The sequence below is a fragment of the Eurypyga helias genome, unplaced genomic scaffold (genome assembly GCF_000690775.1).
Source record: "Eurypyga helias isolate BGI_N326 unplaced genomic scaffold, ASM69077v1 scaffold617, whole genome shotgun sequence".
NCBI classification, from domain to species: domain Eukaryota; kingdom Metazoa; phylum Chordata; class Aves; order Eurypygiformes; family Eurypygidae; genus Eurypyga; species Eurypyga helias.
The window spans coordinates 58,241-73,178 of NW_010260848.1; the positions used below are offsets into that span (position 1 = coordinate 58,241).

A 14,938-nucleotide genomic window follows, 5' to 3' on the forward strand; every position below is an offset into this window, starting at 1 on the left:
TTAAATTATTTTCATTCCACAACTGACCTTGCACTCTCAACCTAAATGCTATCTGGAAGCTATACATCGTTCCTGAATTCATCAAATCCCAACAACAAATTACTAAACACTTGGCTCCTGAATATCTTAGTGCAACCATAATGGAATGCGAAATTCCAATGAGAACACTGCTGTACAAGCTTCTTGAATCCAAGATGCCATTTCTCCTTACTCCTGTGTGAATTTCAACTCCCAGTAGTGAAGGGACTAAATGTAAAATCTTCTCTAGCTTCTCACAGGAGCCACCCCAGTATCCCATCCCCCACTACCAAAACCCCACCACACAAACTCAATACAGCTGGATAGAGAGAGAAGGGCTGACATCTAATCAAAGAATCGCTTCTTTTCATTAGTTCAGTTTCATAAGCTGAATTTTTGAATAGAAGACGGAAGCATAATTTTCAGATAAACATGTCTACTACACTTCCGGAAGGTATTTGGGGTTTTCATCTATCCACTTACAGATATCACGACACAACAATCCTTCCAGACTAAAACACTGCTCATCACTTCCTGGCACTCTAAGGTGATAGTAGCTAACTTCTTCATTTAAGAAAACCATACAAAACATACTTTGCATTCAACTTGAAAACAAGTGAGTGTGTGTGTCTGTACACAAATCCATGTGTTAGAAACCCCTTTATCGCTCACATGCAGTAAGGTTTTAAAAAAAGAAAAACACAACAGGAGATGAGAGAACTGAAAACAGAAGCATCAAAAGACATGAAACATAACAGAATTGTGGATCAATTGATGTAATTATGAATGGCAGTTCAAATTCTGACTCCCTTAGTCAAACTTCCCCTTTACCAGAATTTTTTTTATCGAAATATCAAAATTTTGCTTGTATTTATGTGCTCTTTGTAAAGCTTGAGATTCTAAACAAAATTTTTACATTCATAAAAAGGGGTAAAATCCTCTAAAGCCATGAAGTTTTAATAATGATCTTCACATTTTGTGAATATTGGCTTTGATCCCTAATTGTGAGCGTACGTGAAACGAACGCAGTGAAAACAGATCACAGACAACTGTGCCATTTTCCGTCAACCCCTTCCACGCCCAGACATAAACAGACTGGACTTGCATGAAAGAGCTATTCACAGCACAATCATCCTCAACTCCGCGTGAAAACAAACCCATTGATTTTAAACAGAACTCTGATTGGCTGAACCTGCAGCCAGGACACTTGAACTGGTAACGTAAAATAAATGTTTGCTCACGGTACCATTGACTGATGACAGAAAGTGACAGGGAAAGGTTGTTAATTTATCGATACCACAGGGTCCAGTCCAAAACAATGACACAAGTTCATCTGTGTTTTCGTCAGCCACTCCCAGACTTAAAGGTTTGCACTGAAGACGCTGCCGGATGAGGGCCCCCCCAAGAAACTTTAACATAAGATATACTGAAGGATAAATAAACCTGGTTTGTTTATGGAAAGTGACAAGAATTTCTGAAAACCTGATGAACTCCAAAGCTTCTCCAAATAAAACCTTCATAATCCATTCTGATTAACACCCCAAATCTCTGACTGTATTTTCAAGACACCATCTGTAACACTCCACTTCCTCTCACCCCCCAAAAAATGGCTTAATTTGACATCTTTCGCTGAGCTGCCTGCCCAGTTGTCTTGAGGACTGAATCTGCTTCCTGGGAAATATTTTTTCAGGCCTAGAGTTCAGTGCATGAGATCAGGCTCACAGCAGGCAGGGTAATGTACCTGCAGCTTGAAAATAAACCATATACCACCCATCTTTCAGGTTACTACACTCATCAATACATGCTTTGTTTCAAACTGGCTACTTCAAGTATCTTCAGACCTGCAGAGGACGTATTTCCAGAAGGGAAGGGTTAGCTCATAACTTCAGTTTAAGACAGTGAAGTTTACAATGTGAATTTATCAATGGGTTTTTAAAAAAAGGAAATAAAAACTAGCCATAATTTAAACTTAGATAGTGGTTTACATCACCTCATGAGTTACAGCATCAACTGCAGCAAATGTGGGAAAGAGGTTAACTACGTACACCAGCCACTACTTAATGATAAGAACTGAAGAATTACTATTCTTTTTAAAAGCCTGGATTAGCATAGTAGGCTAATTTATTATAATCTATAAAAAACCCTATGATAAAAATGCAGCAAAAATTTAAAAAGCTGTTCAATACCCGATAACATGAAATTACGTTGGTCGAGGGGTTTGTAACACACTCAAAAGAAATACATATAAAGAAATAGTATTCTAGCTATTTTGGGGTTTACACCAACACCTTGATTTTATTTCTTTAGGTTTGTTTGGATTTTTTCCTAAAGGCTTTATACAGCAGCAACAATCGTTTTGCTAAATCTAGAACACTCATCCTACAGTTCTTTCCACCCCATCCCCATAACTTCCTTTAAAATCATCTCAGTTTTCAACTGTGCATTATTTAACTACAAAACCACTTGTAAACAAAGAAACAACCAGAAACACAGATCTGGAACTTGGGAAATCTGGAGCCAAAAGGCTTGCCAACTGGCACACCGCAAACAAAGCGGATGAACAAATCCTGTTCTTCTCAAGCTATTCCACCCCGTTGATTAAACTTCATGGGAAAACAAACATATTAATGATCTACACCTACAAAAATAAAGCAAGTTCATACATCCCATCTGGTACGCAACTGCATCAAACCTTCTCTTTTGCACGTAAAAAACCTTAGTTTGTGTCTTAAAACAAAAAAAGACAAATGCTGTTTTCTCAAACCAGCTGATTGAGCCTACCAACAGCACAATTAACTGCGGACAAGACGACCCGAAGCACGTCCACTTTAATAAGCTCACGTCCAACCCGCTACAAGCCTTGTTCAAGGATACCACATTAGGTCTTTGCAGAGTAACCCAGTGTGTTAAATCTGGCAATTCCATTTGCCTCTCCAGTTGCCATGACACACAAAAATACACACAATTTATCTCTACACCTGGCAATCACTGTCTTTAATCAGTTAGCCACAAATCACATGGTAAGGAACCAGATCTATGTGGTCTGTATTTCAGTTTTACCATAACAAAGGCTCAAGAAAAATATGGGAGGAAAAGGAAAACTCCATTTACCTATGAATTTCCATGTTTCATCAGAAACACTTGTACTAAGTATGAAGAAAATAGCAATTTTAAATTTACATCCTCTCCAAAATCAACACATTTTAAAAACTGCTCTCATTTACATTTATTTACCCACCAAAAATTTCCAAAAAAACAGAGCAGAATTGTACAACGTACTATTTGCAGAAAATACCCATAAAAACAAATGATGGAGGGTTCTGTGAAACCAAAACAAATTCCTATGTTATCTGAAGCAAATCAACCTTAACCATTTATACTTGGGCTTACTCACTCAGAAAAATGATTAATGGAAAGGCATTGACAAAAATAACACTGTTTCTGGGCTGAAATCTTTCGCATGAAATACTTTCTTCAGAACATGGATAAGAAATTTTAGTCACACTGTCACGGCGTGTGTTCATCAATTTATAAATCTCAAGACCTGGGCACATGCTAAATTTCAAACTTATCATTTGAGGCTGCCACACTGACACGCCATCAGGCACTGCACCAATTCTCCTATCCAAAAAACTTTCAGCAGCTACTGGAATTTTTGATCAGCACGGTACCTCCTAAAGAAAAGAAATCAGAGGTTTTTAATAGCCATACTGCCAGGAAATGCTGCAGACAGAGGAAGAGAGACAATCACTTCCTGGATGGAAAAGCAGGGCTGTACTAACGCTGCACAAAGCCGGACAAAGCTAACAACACCGGGACAATGCACTTACTCCCATTACTAATTTATTACATTATTTTGCTACTGTTCTTGGCTCTTTTCATGCTCCATACAGCTCAACATAACTCGGTGCAACCTAAGGATTTTTGCCACCCATTCTACTAGCTCTGAAACCTTCCGACAGCCTTTTTTCCAAGAGAGAAACTTTAAAAGCTCCATTAACACTATATCTTTGAAGGCAATCCTGACACCTACACATTTTTAAGCAGCAGCCACTAAACACTGAGAAAATGCTCTCTAAAACTCTATTTTTTCCCCCGTCCTCAAAGAAAATGAGATACTTGGCACTCTTCTGACCAAATCTGACAGAAAGACAGAGGTCTGAGAGATATTAAACACCTGTTAAAATATGAGTCTGGGGTAAGGACGAGCTCAAATGCTACATCCCACCAACAAAGTCAAAAGGGTGTCATTCATTACCCCACAGCAGCATATGCTACTGTCCCACAGTAGGGAGCGTCACGCAGCACACAGTAAACATGAGGCTTGTCCAGTGAAAACGGCAGAGGACATAAGATAAAAACTATGCTGGTTTAGTTCCACTTTTCATGTGATTTATTGAAATAAAACAGCTATGATTTTGTCCATAATGTTTGTGGCCTATTGCTGTTTCCCCCAAGAGTTTGCATCTCACAAATACAGAATAACAGGAGAAAACTTCTTTTGAAAGGAAATCAGTTTTGCTGTAGCTAACTTTTTACATGGAGATGGAAAAGTTAGCTGACTGTTCCTCTGTATCTCAAGTATATATACCAATTATTCATTACACAGCACTGCCTCCCCTTTATTTTCTTTTTGATTCTTCCTTATCTCCACTGCAATTAGCTAGTATATAATGAAGTAGCGTAACAGCAGATCAGAGTGAACAATATGAACAAAAGAATTGAGACCACAACCCAGCTTTCATGAAGATGGACTTAGGTGAAGTATCAAGAGCAGCAGAGAGTGCTGTAATTTCTGAATTCAACATTTCGTAGTTTTCCAAGAAACATCAGAAAGCCTTCGAAAATCGCATATCCAGAAGAAGATGTTGGAAGATTTCCACACATATCATTCCTCGTGTGTTTAATAAAGAGACAGAAAGCAGAACGAGACTCTAAAATGCACTACATTTCTGTCCTGGGAGCTAGTAACATGGGGTGGTTCCTGATTTATTGCAAGACTCCCTGAAAACTTCTGCTTCATTTCCCTAATAAGAATTTTTAAAACTTGGAAACAACAGTTCGGCACACACAAAAAAAGTACGAGTTATGCCAATAAAACAATGTGTTAAGTTTAACAGAAAAGCCAACTTATCACTGAACGCAAACCTGACACGCGTTACAAAGCGAGCCTCCTGCCCCCTAACGCAGCTATACGGAGGGATGATACTGCATCCCTCCCATCTTGTAAGCAGCCACGCACAGCGCTGCCCACAGCATCAAATTCCACACCCCAGTCAAGGCAGGCCATGGCATGTAGCTGTGAATCCAGCTGCTGCGCTGTAACGACACAACCCCATCACAAGCTGACACAGAAGCAAGCTCCTCGGTCCACGCTGTCCTTGTTTCCATCGCATGGCCACCTAAGCACATGTCAAACTGACACGTCTTAGGAAGTTAATTTAATTTTGAAAGCACAAACAGCACAAAGCAATCAAACTGCGTGAATTTATAATACACAGCTCGTACGCTTTACTGTGTGTACTGCTGCAAAACAAATTTTGATTATATTAAATTCACACACCAAATTAATGCAAGAAACTAAATTACCAGAAAAACTGTAAACAAAATTCACTGTAGAGTTGAAAAGATCACAAACCATAAGGTATTTATTGGAAAAAGAATGAGTCTGCTTAACTGGCAGCCTAGCACCATCTGCTTGACATGCTTCTGCTACATACAGCGATTTTGTTAGTGGTAAACCTGGGATTATTGTAGTGGCAGAAAGAGGTTGAAGAATCTCATTCAGATGCCGACGCTGAAAATCACTACCCAAAATACTAACTCTTGCTGGCAGCTCTCCACTGCCATCTGCAACATAAGGGGAAGAGGGAACAATACACAGTTGATACAACAGAAACATCCAGGCAGGCTGTAGTCAGAAACAATCAACAAGGGATAAAGGTTTTATGAATGAGACAGGGAATTCAGTGATACTGATGTGTTACTAACATCAAGTTAAACACATACACCCCTAACTGTTGAGTCATATAGGCCACAGACTGCTTAAAGAACAAAACGCCCTCAGTGCTTTATTGGCACGATGCATTTGATAATGTGCATCTTCCAACACCAACAAATATTTGGGGCAGAGAATCCAACAGTCTTCGAGACCTCTATCTAAATCACGTTCAGACTGTCTGAGAGGGCATCAGCATAAATGTGCACACCCAGAATTAAAGATTAAACACCAAGCTCACCCTTAACAGATGGGACAGATTTCCAGTGGTTAGAGATTAAAAAAATAACTTCAGGTCTGACAAGTCCCATGAGAAACTCAAAATAGTACAATTTACAGAGGAGAGTATTCACTGAACACGAATTAATGATTCCTAAAGGGGCCATGTATTCCTGAAAAAGTTTATAAAGTCTTTTGTGCACAAACCACAGTAAGTAGTTCAGCTTATGCACATGAACTTGAAGATTTCTAATATAACGACAAAAACAAATAACATCTAAAGAAGGTCCCTTGAGAAATAAATATTGATATAGAGTATTTAGCAAAAACACTTGTGTAATATTCTAGTTACTTGCTCTATGATCCAAACAGTTACCCCATGTACTTAATTTCTTTTGATACATAGGTTAGCCATAAACAACCTTTTAAACATGTGACTGGGAAGCCTTCAAAATCACAGGTAAAGGCAGACACAGCACCTATTTTAAGAAAAAATGCATGGAAAAAGGGAACAGGAGAATGTCCAATGGTCAGCATGTTCAGCATCAGCACAAAGACCAATAAAGGAATTCTGAACTGGGGCCCAAACACTGTATTTGGGCATCTAAAAAGGAAAGTTCTTCTGGAAAATGTTGAGTACATCAGTTGTTCCTAACTGGACAGGTGACTGTTACAGCAAAAGGAGCAGAGCACTCACATTTATGCTGAAAATTAAAAGGACTTTTGAACTTTTCAAACCAGATATCAAGAAACATACTGGGTTGTGTATAATTTTGTATTTTTAAATACAAATAAGGTATCTTTTAAAAAGGTTAGACTATATTTCACAGAAGTAATTATGCTCAGTGAACAACTGAGGTAGCCATCTGCATTATGCAAGAAGCACAGCTACATGAGCAGAGTGTACCCATCTTACATAAAAAAATCTCCAACTCTGAACCCTTATGGCAGTACGAACAAACCCCACCCTGTTTCATAAATGCACCAGCTGAAAGATATCATAATAAAATGCAATTACGGCTTAATGATTTTAACTTAAAACACAACATAAAAATAGCAGTACTGAAAGTAAAAAAAAGTAAAGCAGAGAGCAAGTAGTGGCATAGTAGAAAAAGGGTAATGTTTCTGGGATTGGGGGTTTTTTCCTTACCTCACATGGACATGTCCCACAACATAAAGCAAGGAATTAATTTTTGCTACAAAGCTCTGAATTAGTGCACCTGAAACACTGCATTGAGTATAACACTCCAAAATATGTATACAAAAAAATTTTCAGCAATCTAGAGTGATAAAGAAGATCAGAAGATGGAAAAAGAGACTGACAAAAGATGAATGAAATTAGTATATCTTGACTAGAATGGTATGACATGTGAAAGTTGCCTATACACTTTTGTAAGGGAGAATAAAAAATAATTATTTAAAGAAGTATTACATTTTTTTCTAGCTATAAAAATATGAATGAGGAGGGCAATGTTGTTAGACAAAACAGCCTTTTGATAAGCGTATTTCTCTGTCTGGAATCATCTCCACACTAAAGTGACAGGCACATCACGATGTAAGTATTTAAAACCATATTCGGCACCTCATCCATAAAGGTACTGCAGGTCAAACCTGCTCTCTCCTCAGAGTGGATTAGGTTATTTGACAGATTTTCCATCTCCAACTTCTAACCCCAAAATAAGCACAGATATTATTCTAGCAAGAGTCTCTAAAAAACAAGCACATAAAACAAACTCCATTGTTTTTCTGGTGAATAAAAGGAGAACAAGAAGCAATTAGAATGATGATGAACTCATTAACTCAAAACAACCATATAAATAAACGTAAAGCAAGTCTAAAGAACATGTCTAAAACAGCTGATGAGACTTTTCCAGAAGACGGATGAATCAGTCTGGTTTAAGTCACAACGAAATGTGGAAATAGTTGCAGACTGTCCGTAGCCCAACGTCTCCTTCTAAATAACATCATGAAACTGGTACAAAAATTACCTTCAAGATAAATTAATTCTACATTCATAAACAGCACAGCGAGGTCTTGACAGCTCTACAGAAAGCTGCAGCGCTCGATGCCAAAGACAGGGATTTACGTTATTTTAAAAAGCACACTGATGAGTAATCTGTTCTTTCCTTACCATCGTACTTTATTGCACGTCTGTGTAGCGCCAAGAGGAGAACCTGCCACCATGGGGACTTGGATGGGGCTATGCTGTTTGTTCATGACAAGATCCAACTTCTCTTCCAATGATTTACAGGTAGCCTCCAGCGCCAGCAACTTTGCCTCAATGCTATCCAACCGCAGGCATATTGTCTGATTAATGGAATACAGGAATGACTAGAAAGGGGAGAATGCAAAAGAAACTGATTTTAGAGACCTACGCATTTATCTTCAGCAGCATACACATAAGGAAGCTCCAGATAAATGTGACTGGAAAACAATTGTAAAGGAACTAGCAGCGTGCCTAGTGACAACATTCGGCCACGTACAAAACTGATGACATCCAGGAGCATTTTAGCATGCTCAAATTCTTCTAGATCTTTATTTAGAAGCCAAAAGCATCCAATCCAAACACATTTTCACCTAAGTACTTAGTTAGTATGATTTCATACACCACAAAATCATTTGCAATGACATGCCAAAGCTTTTCATTTGATACATATAAAAACAAAAGGATTATAAATCTATGAACGCATCCTCCTGGATAAAGTTAAATAAGATATTTTCCTGCCCAAACAGATAAAATTCAGATGATTGCAGTGGAAATTATCTCAACACAAATAACCTCAGAGACAATTAATGCCACTCACTTAACTTGTCTTCTGAACAGCAAATCAAGAAAAGCAAATAAATAAAATCTGTTTTCCAAAGCACTTTGGAAAAAAAGGAAAGCATATTCTACTTCTTTTCTCTTGGGAAAAATAGGCCATTAGAGGGTAACGTTACACACATTTTTATTTGCAAACGGCAACTATGCCACCTCGTGGCCCTCCGTTACAATGTGCACACCTAAACAAGCTGGTGTACAGCGCTGTCACCGGGGGCTCTCTCCACACAGAGCTCCCGACTTCAAAAACACTTCAAAAACACAGAATTGCACACTAGTTAACGTAGGTGGCAGTAAAATACTACTCATTTACCCACACTCCAGACAAAAAAACAACGTTAAAGCACAATAGTGAGAACAGCAAGGGAAGTTCTGCAAGTACAAAGAAGCCTGAGGTACTGAGTCTGAACCAAATACAGTTTAACTATTAGGAGAATGTTGTTAGCTTAAAATAATAATTTAAAACATGCTGAATGTATCTAAACATTGTTGTACAAATACATGGTCAAGTTTATCTTTTGGGTCAATCGTATTCACTTTATCTGCCAATAGTGGTGTTTGAGTCACTGGAATTAAATTGCGATGATATTTTATATTACATATAAAATTCTTGCTACCGATTTTACACTGGAAAATTAGCCAATCATCTAGATTTTTAAACCTATGCACAAAAATTAACAGCCATTTACAAGAAGGCTATGAATAAATCCTGTATGAACAGTTTATTTTACGTTCTTTTAATATATTTCCCTAAGAAAGTGAACTTAATCGGTATTACAAACAAGAACAGACAAATGCATTATCCTAACCTTAATAGAGGGGTCCTGGCAGTTAATTTCTATACGATGACGTTTTAGAGCAGGCTCTACATCATCATCTGTCACTTCATGGTTCTCCAACACAACTGCAAAGAAAAATAAGCAGTCATAGTTTATAATACAAGAGGACAAGACCTGAATTAAAAATACATTAAATAGATAAAACAAATAAACGTAAAAGGCATTTCATTAACACTGTATGCATTCTATTACACTTGCTTAGGTTTCCTCTTAAATATATGACAACGGTTTACTGATTGTCAAAAGACACCCAAATCTAAGACTCTGTTTAAAATGCACTGAGGATCTAACACTCAAGCATTATCCTGGATTTTATTGGGTTTTTAGGAACTTATCAGGAGGCAGCAGCGTAGCCACATTAGCTGTTCTGCTTTGACAGATTCTGTAGGCTTCTGAACCCTCATGTTCATACAAAACTGTAAAAAATACTCCTGAAGTTCTGCACAAAGTTAGAATTACACCCACTACTTAGTGTAGCAGTGAGTTATTTTTCCCCAATACACATGAACAAAATCCTGCAAGCTTTCCAAAATAAATACTTACATGCACAGACCTATGGGTTTTTTCATTGGAAAGTGAACATATTGAAGAAAACAGTAACAAAAAAGAACTGAATTTAGAACTGGAAGGGCTGGCCAGTAAAATCATGAGGTAGAGCCCTGACCAGCCTGAGATTGGTAAAGGAACTCGAGCCTGCTCCAAACTGAGCGAAGGAAGAGTTGTTTAAGGTTGACACTTGGCTGACAATCCTGAAGTCAAGTTACTAACCAGGCTGGGACAGGTGCGTCCCAGCTTCTCCAGCTCTCTGGGAATATTTCTGATGTAACTTCTTTGTTTCCTATCAGAAAAAGTTTTTTGATACATGTTTCTGTTTCCCGTAACTGCAGTTACTGTAACAACAGTAACATTGATCAACTGTAACAACACAAGATCAATGCCTATAGCTGATCTCAACTCATTTTCACTTAGTAGGTCAAGTTCAAAGCAAGGGATACCACAATATTTGCTTTCAGAAGCGGTTTTCAATTTTACTGTAATTTTGCTACACATACAAAGAATTTTAACAACGTATGAGATAAACTGTTTTACAAGTAAACCAATTCATAACAGCAGGGTGACAGTTCTCATTTGAGGGAAAGTCAAAACATACATTTGGTCTGGAGGAAAACAAAAGATTGCAGAAAGCCATATTTCATTCAAAGCTTTTGGTGCTAGTCTACCCCTGCACAAAAAAAAAACCAAACAAACACCCAGGCAATAAAGCCTTTAAAAGTAAAATAAAAAGTAATCTGATCTAAAGAGTATTGAAGATGTACAAGTTAAGCTATTGAAACCCAGGTATGTCGTCTTAAGAAGCACATTAAAAATAAATCTGCAGCACTGCTTTATATTCTTAAGAAAAGCTCAACAGTGATTTCCACTTTGCTAATGGGCAATACTATAAATGATCCTTCTCGTGCCGTCATTACCATCTCTACTGTACCTGGGTTATCTGGAGTCAAGTCTTCAACAGCAATCTGAACAACATCTGCCAAATCCTGTTCTGACATCATTCAGAACCAGGCAGCAATACCCAGTCAAACACCACTGCAGGCCCCCAAGTAAGTAATTTTAGCGGTCATGCAACCCTGAAAAACAGCAGCAAGAAGAGTGTTAATACAGATATACTTGATATATCAGTACCGTGTTTATTTTTTCATTCTTCCTCTACAAAAGGAGATGCAGTTCCTAACAGAAGTGACCAACCTACAAAATTATCATCCAGTGCTATCAACTGACACTTCACTGGGTAGCCTCATGGAAGAGCCAAGGACTGAACTACCTGCATCACGTCTCTGAGTTATCTTTCCATACCAGGACTGAGACAAGAGCTCAAGCTTTCCTTGCTGGTTCACCTTTTTTCATTTTCCCAATGGACAGAGAAGATTTAGCTTCAGAGATTTGGCAGCTCAACGGTATAAAATAAAAAATGAAGTGTTCTCTTTTAAATTGATGTTTTGTTTTAGAAGTTTTAAGAGCATACAAGACCATTCCTAAATTGCACAGTTTTAATTTACAAATTATAACTTAGCTCTTGGAAGTGATCAGGCTTCAGTCTTGATGTCGCAAAAGCATACGAATCTCCCAAGCCACATTAGATCTGCAATTACTGCATTCTGTACAGACCTGTACGCACATACAATCCTTACAAGTATGCGTTTTAACAGGCTCCTAAAGTCTTCATAAACATTCAGTGAGAACAGGGAGCTTCCTCGCAGCTAATTACAACTAGACTTGAAACAGAACTTGACTTTTTTCTCTTGGCTATTGAACTTGCCTGGTTTTTCTACAGCTCAATTCTGAGGAAACTATTTTCAGAATATGGTCCTGATTTTAAAGCCAAAATATTTCGCAGCTCTGCTCCCTTGGAATTCTCTGTCAAGGTTATTTATTAGTGTTTTAAGAGAAACCTTCAGCCTGTAAAATGGAATTAAAATCACTGGAACCATTCATATCTGTGCTTTCCCACAGTTTACAAAAGGATGGACAATGAATACCAAGAGATCAGCCAATTTTTTTTGTTTGCTTGTTGTGTTAACCTGAAGGAAAACATTCTAAAAAGATAATCTGAGGTTTACCAATGGAAATGGTAATTCATCCCTTAACACCAGCACTGAATCAAATCCAACTATGCATAAAGATTTTCCTCTTTCCCTCTGGCACCTGAGCACAAGAAACCCATTAAGCCAGACAGGTGGAGTACAAATTTTTGAAGAGAGCAACAAAACCTCCAGAAGGATTTTAAAACCGGCCTGAGCAACCGCTGCTACGTGCTGTGAAAGCCCATCTCAAAAGGAGGACTCCCCACCTATCAGAATTGTTTACTCAGAATACCAGCACAGCCAATACTGAGTCATTTGAAATTCTGATCGCGGTGAAAAAACTGTTGGGACAGCACAGGCTGTGGCAGCATGCCCAAAAAGAACCTGGCAATACATTAGTGCATATGGATGCCATTTTGGCAAATTACATTTGCCATTTCTGAGAAATCCTGGTAACCAGCCAGGCTTAACATAATAAAACAGCTGTGCTACAGTTACTGTTTCATAATGTCACATACTGCTGGTAATATTAAGAACTCTCAACTTGAAGGAAGACATCTGCCACTCCAAACACTAAAAAACTACAAACTAGAACAAAACACAACTTTTAAAGCTTTGTCTATCTGCACGATTCAAGATTACACTGATAATTCCTGTGTTGTGATTAAACCAATTATAGCTACAACTACATTAATGTTTTATAAAACATTCCAAAGGATTTGCAGTGCTTTTGTTTAAATCCACTTCAGTACTTTAGGTGATGCACATGTCAGCCTTCTAAAATCCATTATCTAAAATAAATAAATATATAAATAAATAAAAATTTCACTGAAATGAAACCTTTCTTCCACACAAATAAAAAATAATTTCACACTTCTGATCTGTTTGCCATCTCTCATGGGTCCCAGTCTCAGAGTGTTCAACCTCACATCAGAAAAGTACCACCAAAATACTCTGTCCAAAGAGTCTTTAAACAAGGGCATAAGAACCAAACTGACTGGCCGAACAGCTACTACACACACAGCGCAATGTGTCTTCATAACATTCGTATTTATTTCCATTTACACCAAGTTTATTACGATTTCAGTAAGTCAGACACAGCTCACAGGCAGCCAGCCAACATCCTGACAGAACACATTTTTGCCTTCTCAACAGGCAGAACACAATACACTCCTGCTGTCACCAGACGCGCTGAGCTCCCGTATCGAAACATAAGGGGAAAACAAATAAATCTGAGATTACTGCTAGATGTGTGGATTAGGAACGCAATGCCCAGCTAAGCTACAGTGGGTACTGTGACCACAGCAGCTACCACAAGTTTAAATAAAGCGCTTCTCATCCAAATTCAGAATTGCAATTTAGCACATAAAATTTCAGCAGTGGTCTAACCTTGCTTTCAGAACAAAGGGTAAAAGCCTGATAAAATTTAACAGGTTTGGAGTTCGAGTTAGATTAGTTTATCAGTTTTTAAAAGCCTCAGTCAATAAATCCAGAATAGCAACTTTGCCAATGTTGTTTCCACATCTTTTACTCGGTGGAGTATTTATTTACCAGCACTTGCTCGCATAAAACACTTATCTTGAAATTTGCTATATGCTCCCAGCCTTTTTTTTTTTTCCTTCTCCTTTCCTTTTTCTGGCTAAAACCCTAGTCCCCATTAATTATAAGTTAAGTATATGTACATTGGCATTAGGAAGATAAAGCTGAAATATTACCTGGAAGAAATATTAAGCTATAAGAAAGAAATATTAACAGACAGCCAGGAAGCTGAGGATAAACTACAACAGGGACATGAAACGTGTCCATTTTTTCCTCCCCCAACAAGCACGTGGAAGTTATATCAATAGGGCAATATTTTATAGTCAATTTGCCATTATCTGGGGTTGGGGTATGGGAAGACAGCTTATACCAGACAACGGAAAATACCTCCCTAACACACACACTACAGGAGGCCTTGGGCAGCCAAACTCACACCGGCTCCAGTGGAGCTACTGAGGTGGATCTACACTGCAACCATCCATTTTTCCAGCAGGCTTTTTGGGGGTTGGAAGAGACCACTCCAACTCTTACCCAACACAGAAACCGACAAACAAGTTAAGATGTGTATCCAAGGGATTTCTCCCCACCTCCATTCCCACTCTGGCCCTGGGTACCTTCAAAACTCAAATGTTTCCACCTCTTATATCAGGTGGCCAGTTCCCAGATGAGGTCCTCTCCTGCTCACCCCTTCCCCAACCCAGGCCAGACACTGCCTTGCTAATCCTTCCTAGGAAACCCACCAGAAACCCATTCCTGTTGTACAAAGCAGTGCAAAGTAAAAATTGTCTCACCTTTTAATCACAGTGATTAACGGGAATAATCACACATAGCAAACATCCTGCATTAGTTCCTTCTTACCTCTCAAAAGAAACATTTTTTCAGACTTTGAGAGAACAGTCCTAAAATTCCAAGACAGAACAAG

At 38.3% G+C, this 14,938-nt stretch overlaps 1 protein-coding gene across 1 annotated transcript in view; it reads right to left on the reverse strand.

Annotated features, from left to right (window-relative positions):
- BANP (BTG3 associated nuclear protein) overlaps positions 1 to 11,523 on the reverse strand; it is a gene marked incomplete at its 3' end in the record, with an annotated part of 68,856 nt that extends 57,333 nt beyond the window's left edge. The window contains exons 1-3 of the mRNA XM_010155152.1: positions 11,379 to 11,523; positions 9,866 to 9,960; positions 8,367 to 8,566 (exon numbers count right to left, since the gene is read on the reverse strand). Coding sequence (XP_010153454.1) covers positions 8,367 to 8,566; positions 9,866 to 9,960; positions 11,379 to 11,448 — 365 coding nt within the window. The remainder of the gene's footprint in view (positions 1 to 8,366; positions 8,567 to 9,865; positions 9,961 to 11,378) is intronic.
- Between the last annotated feature and the right edge of the window lie 3,415 nt (positions 11,524 to 14,938).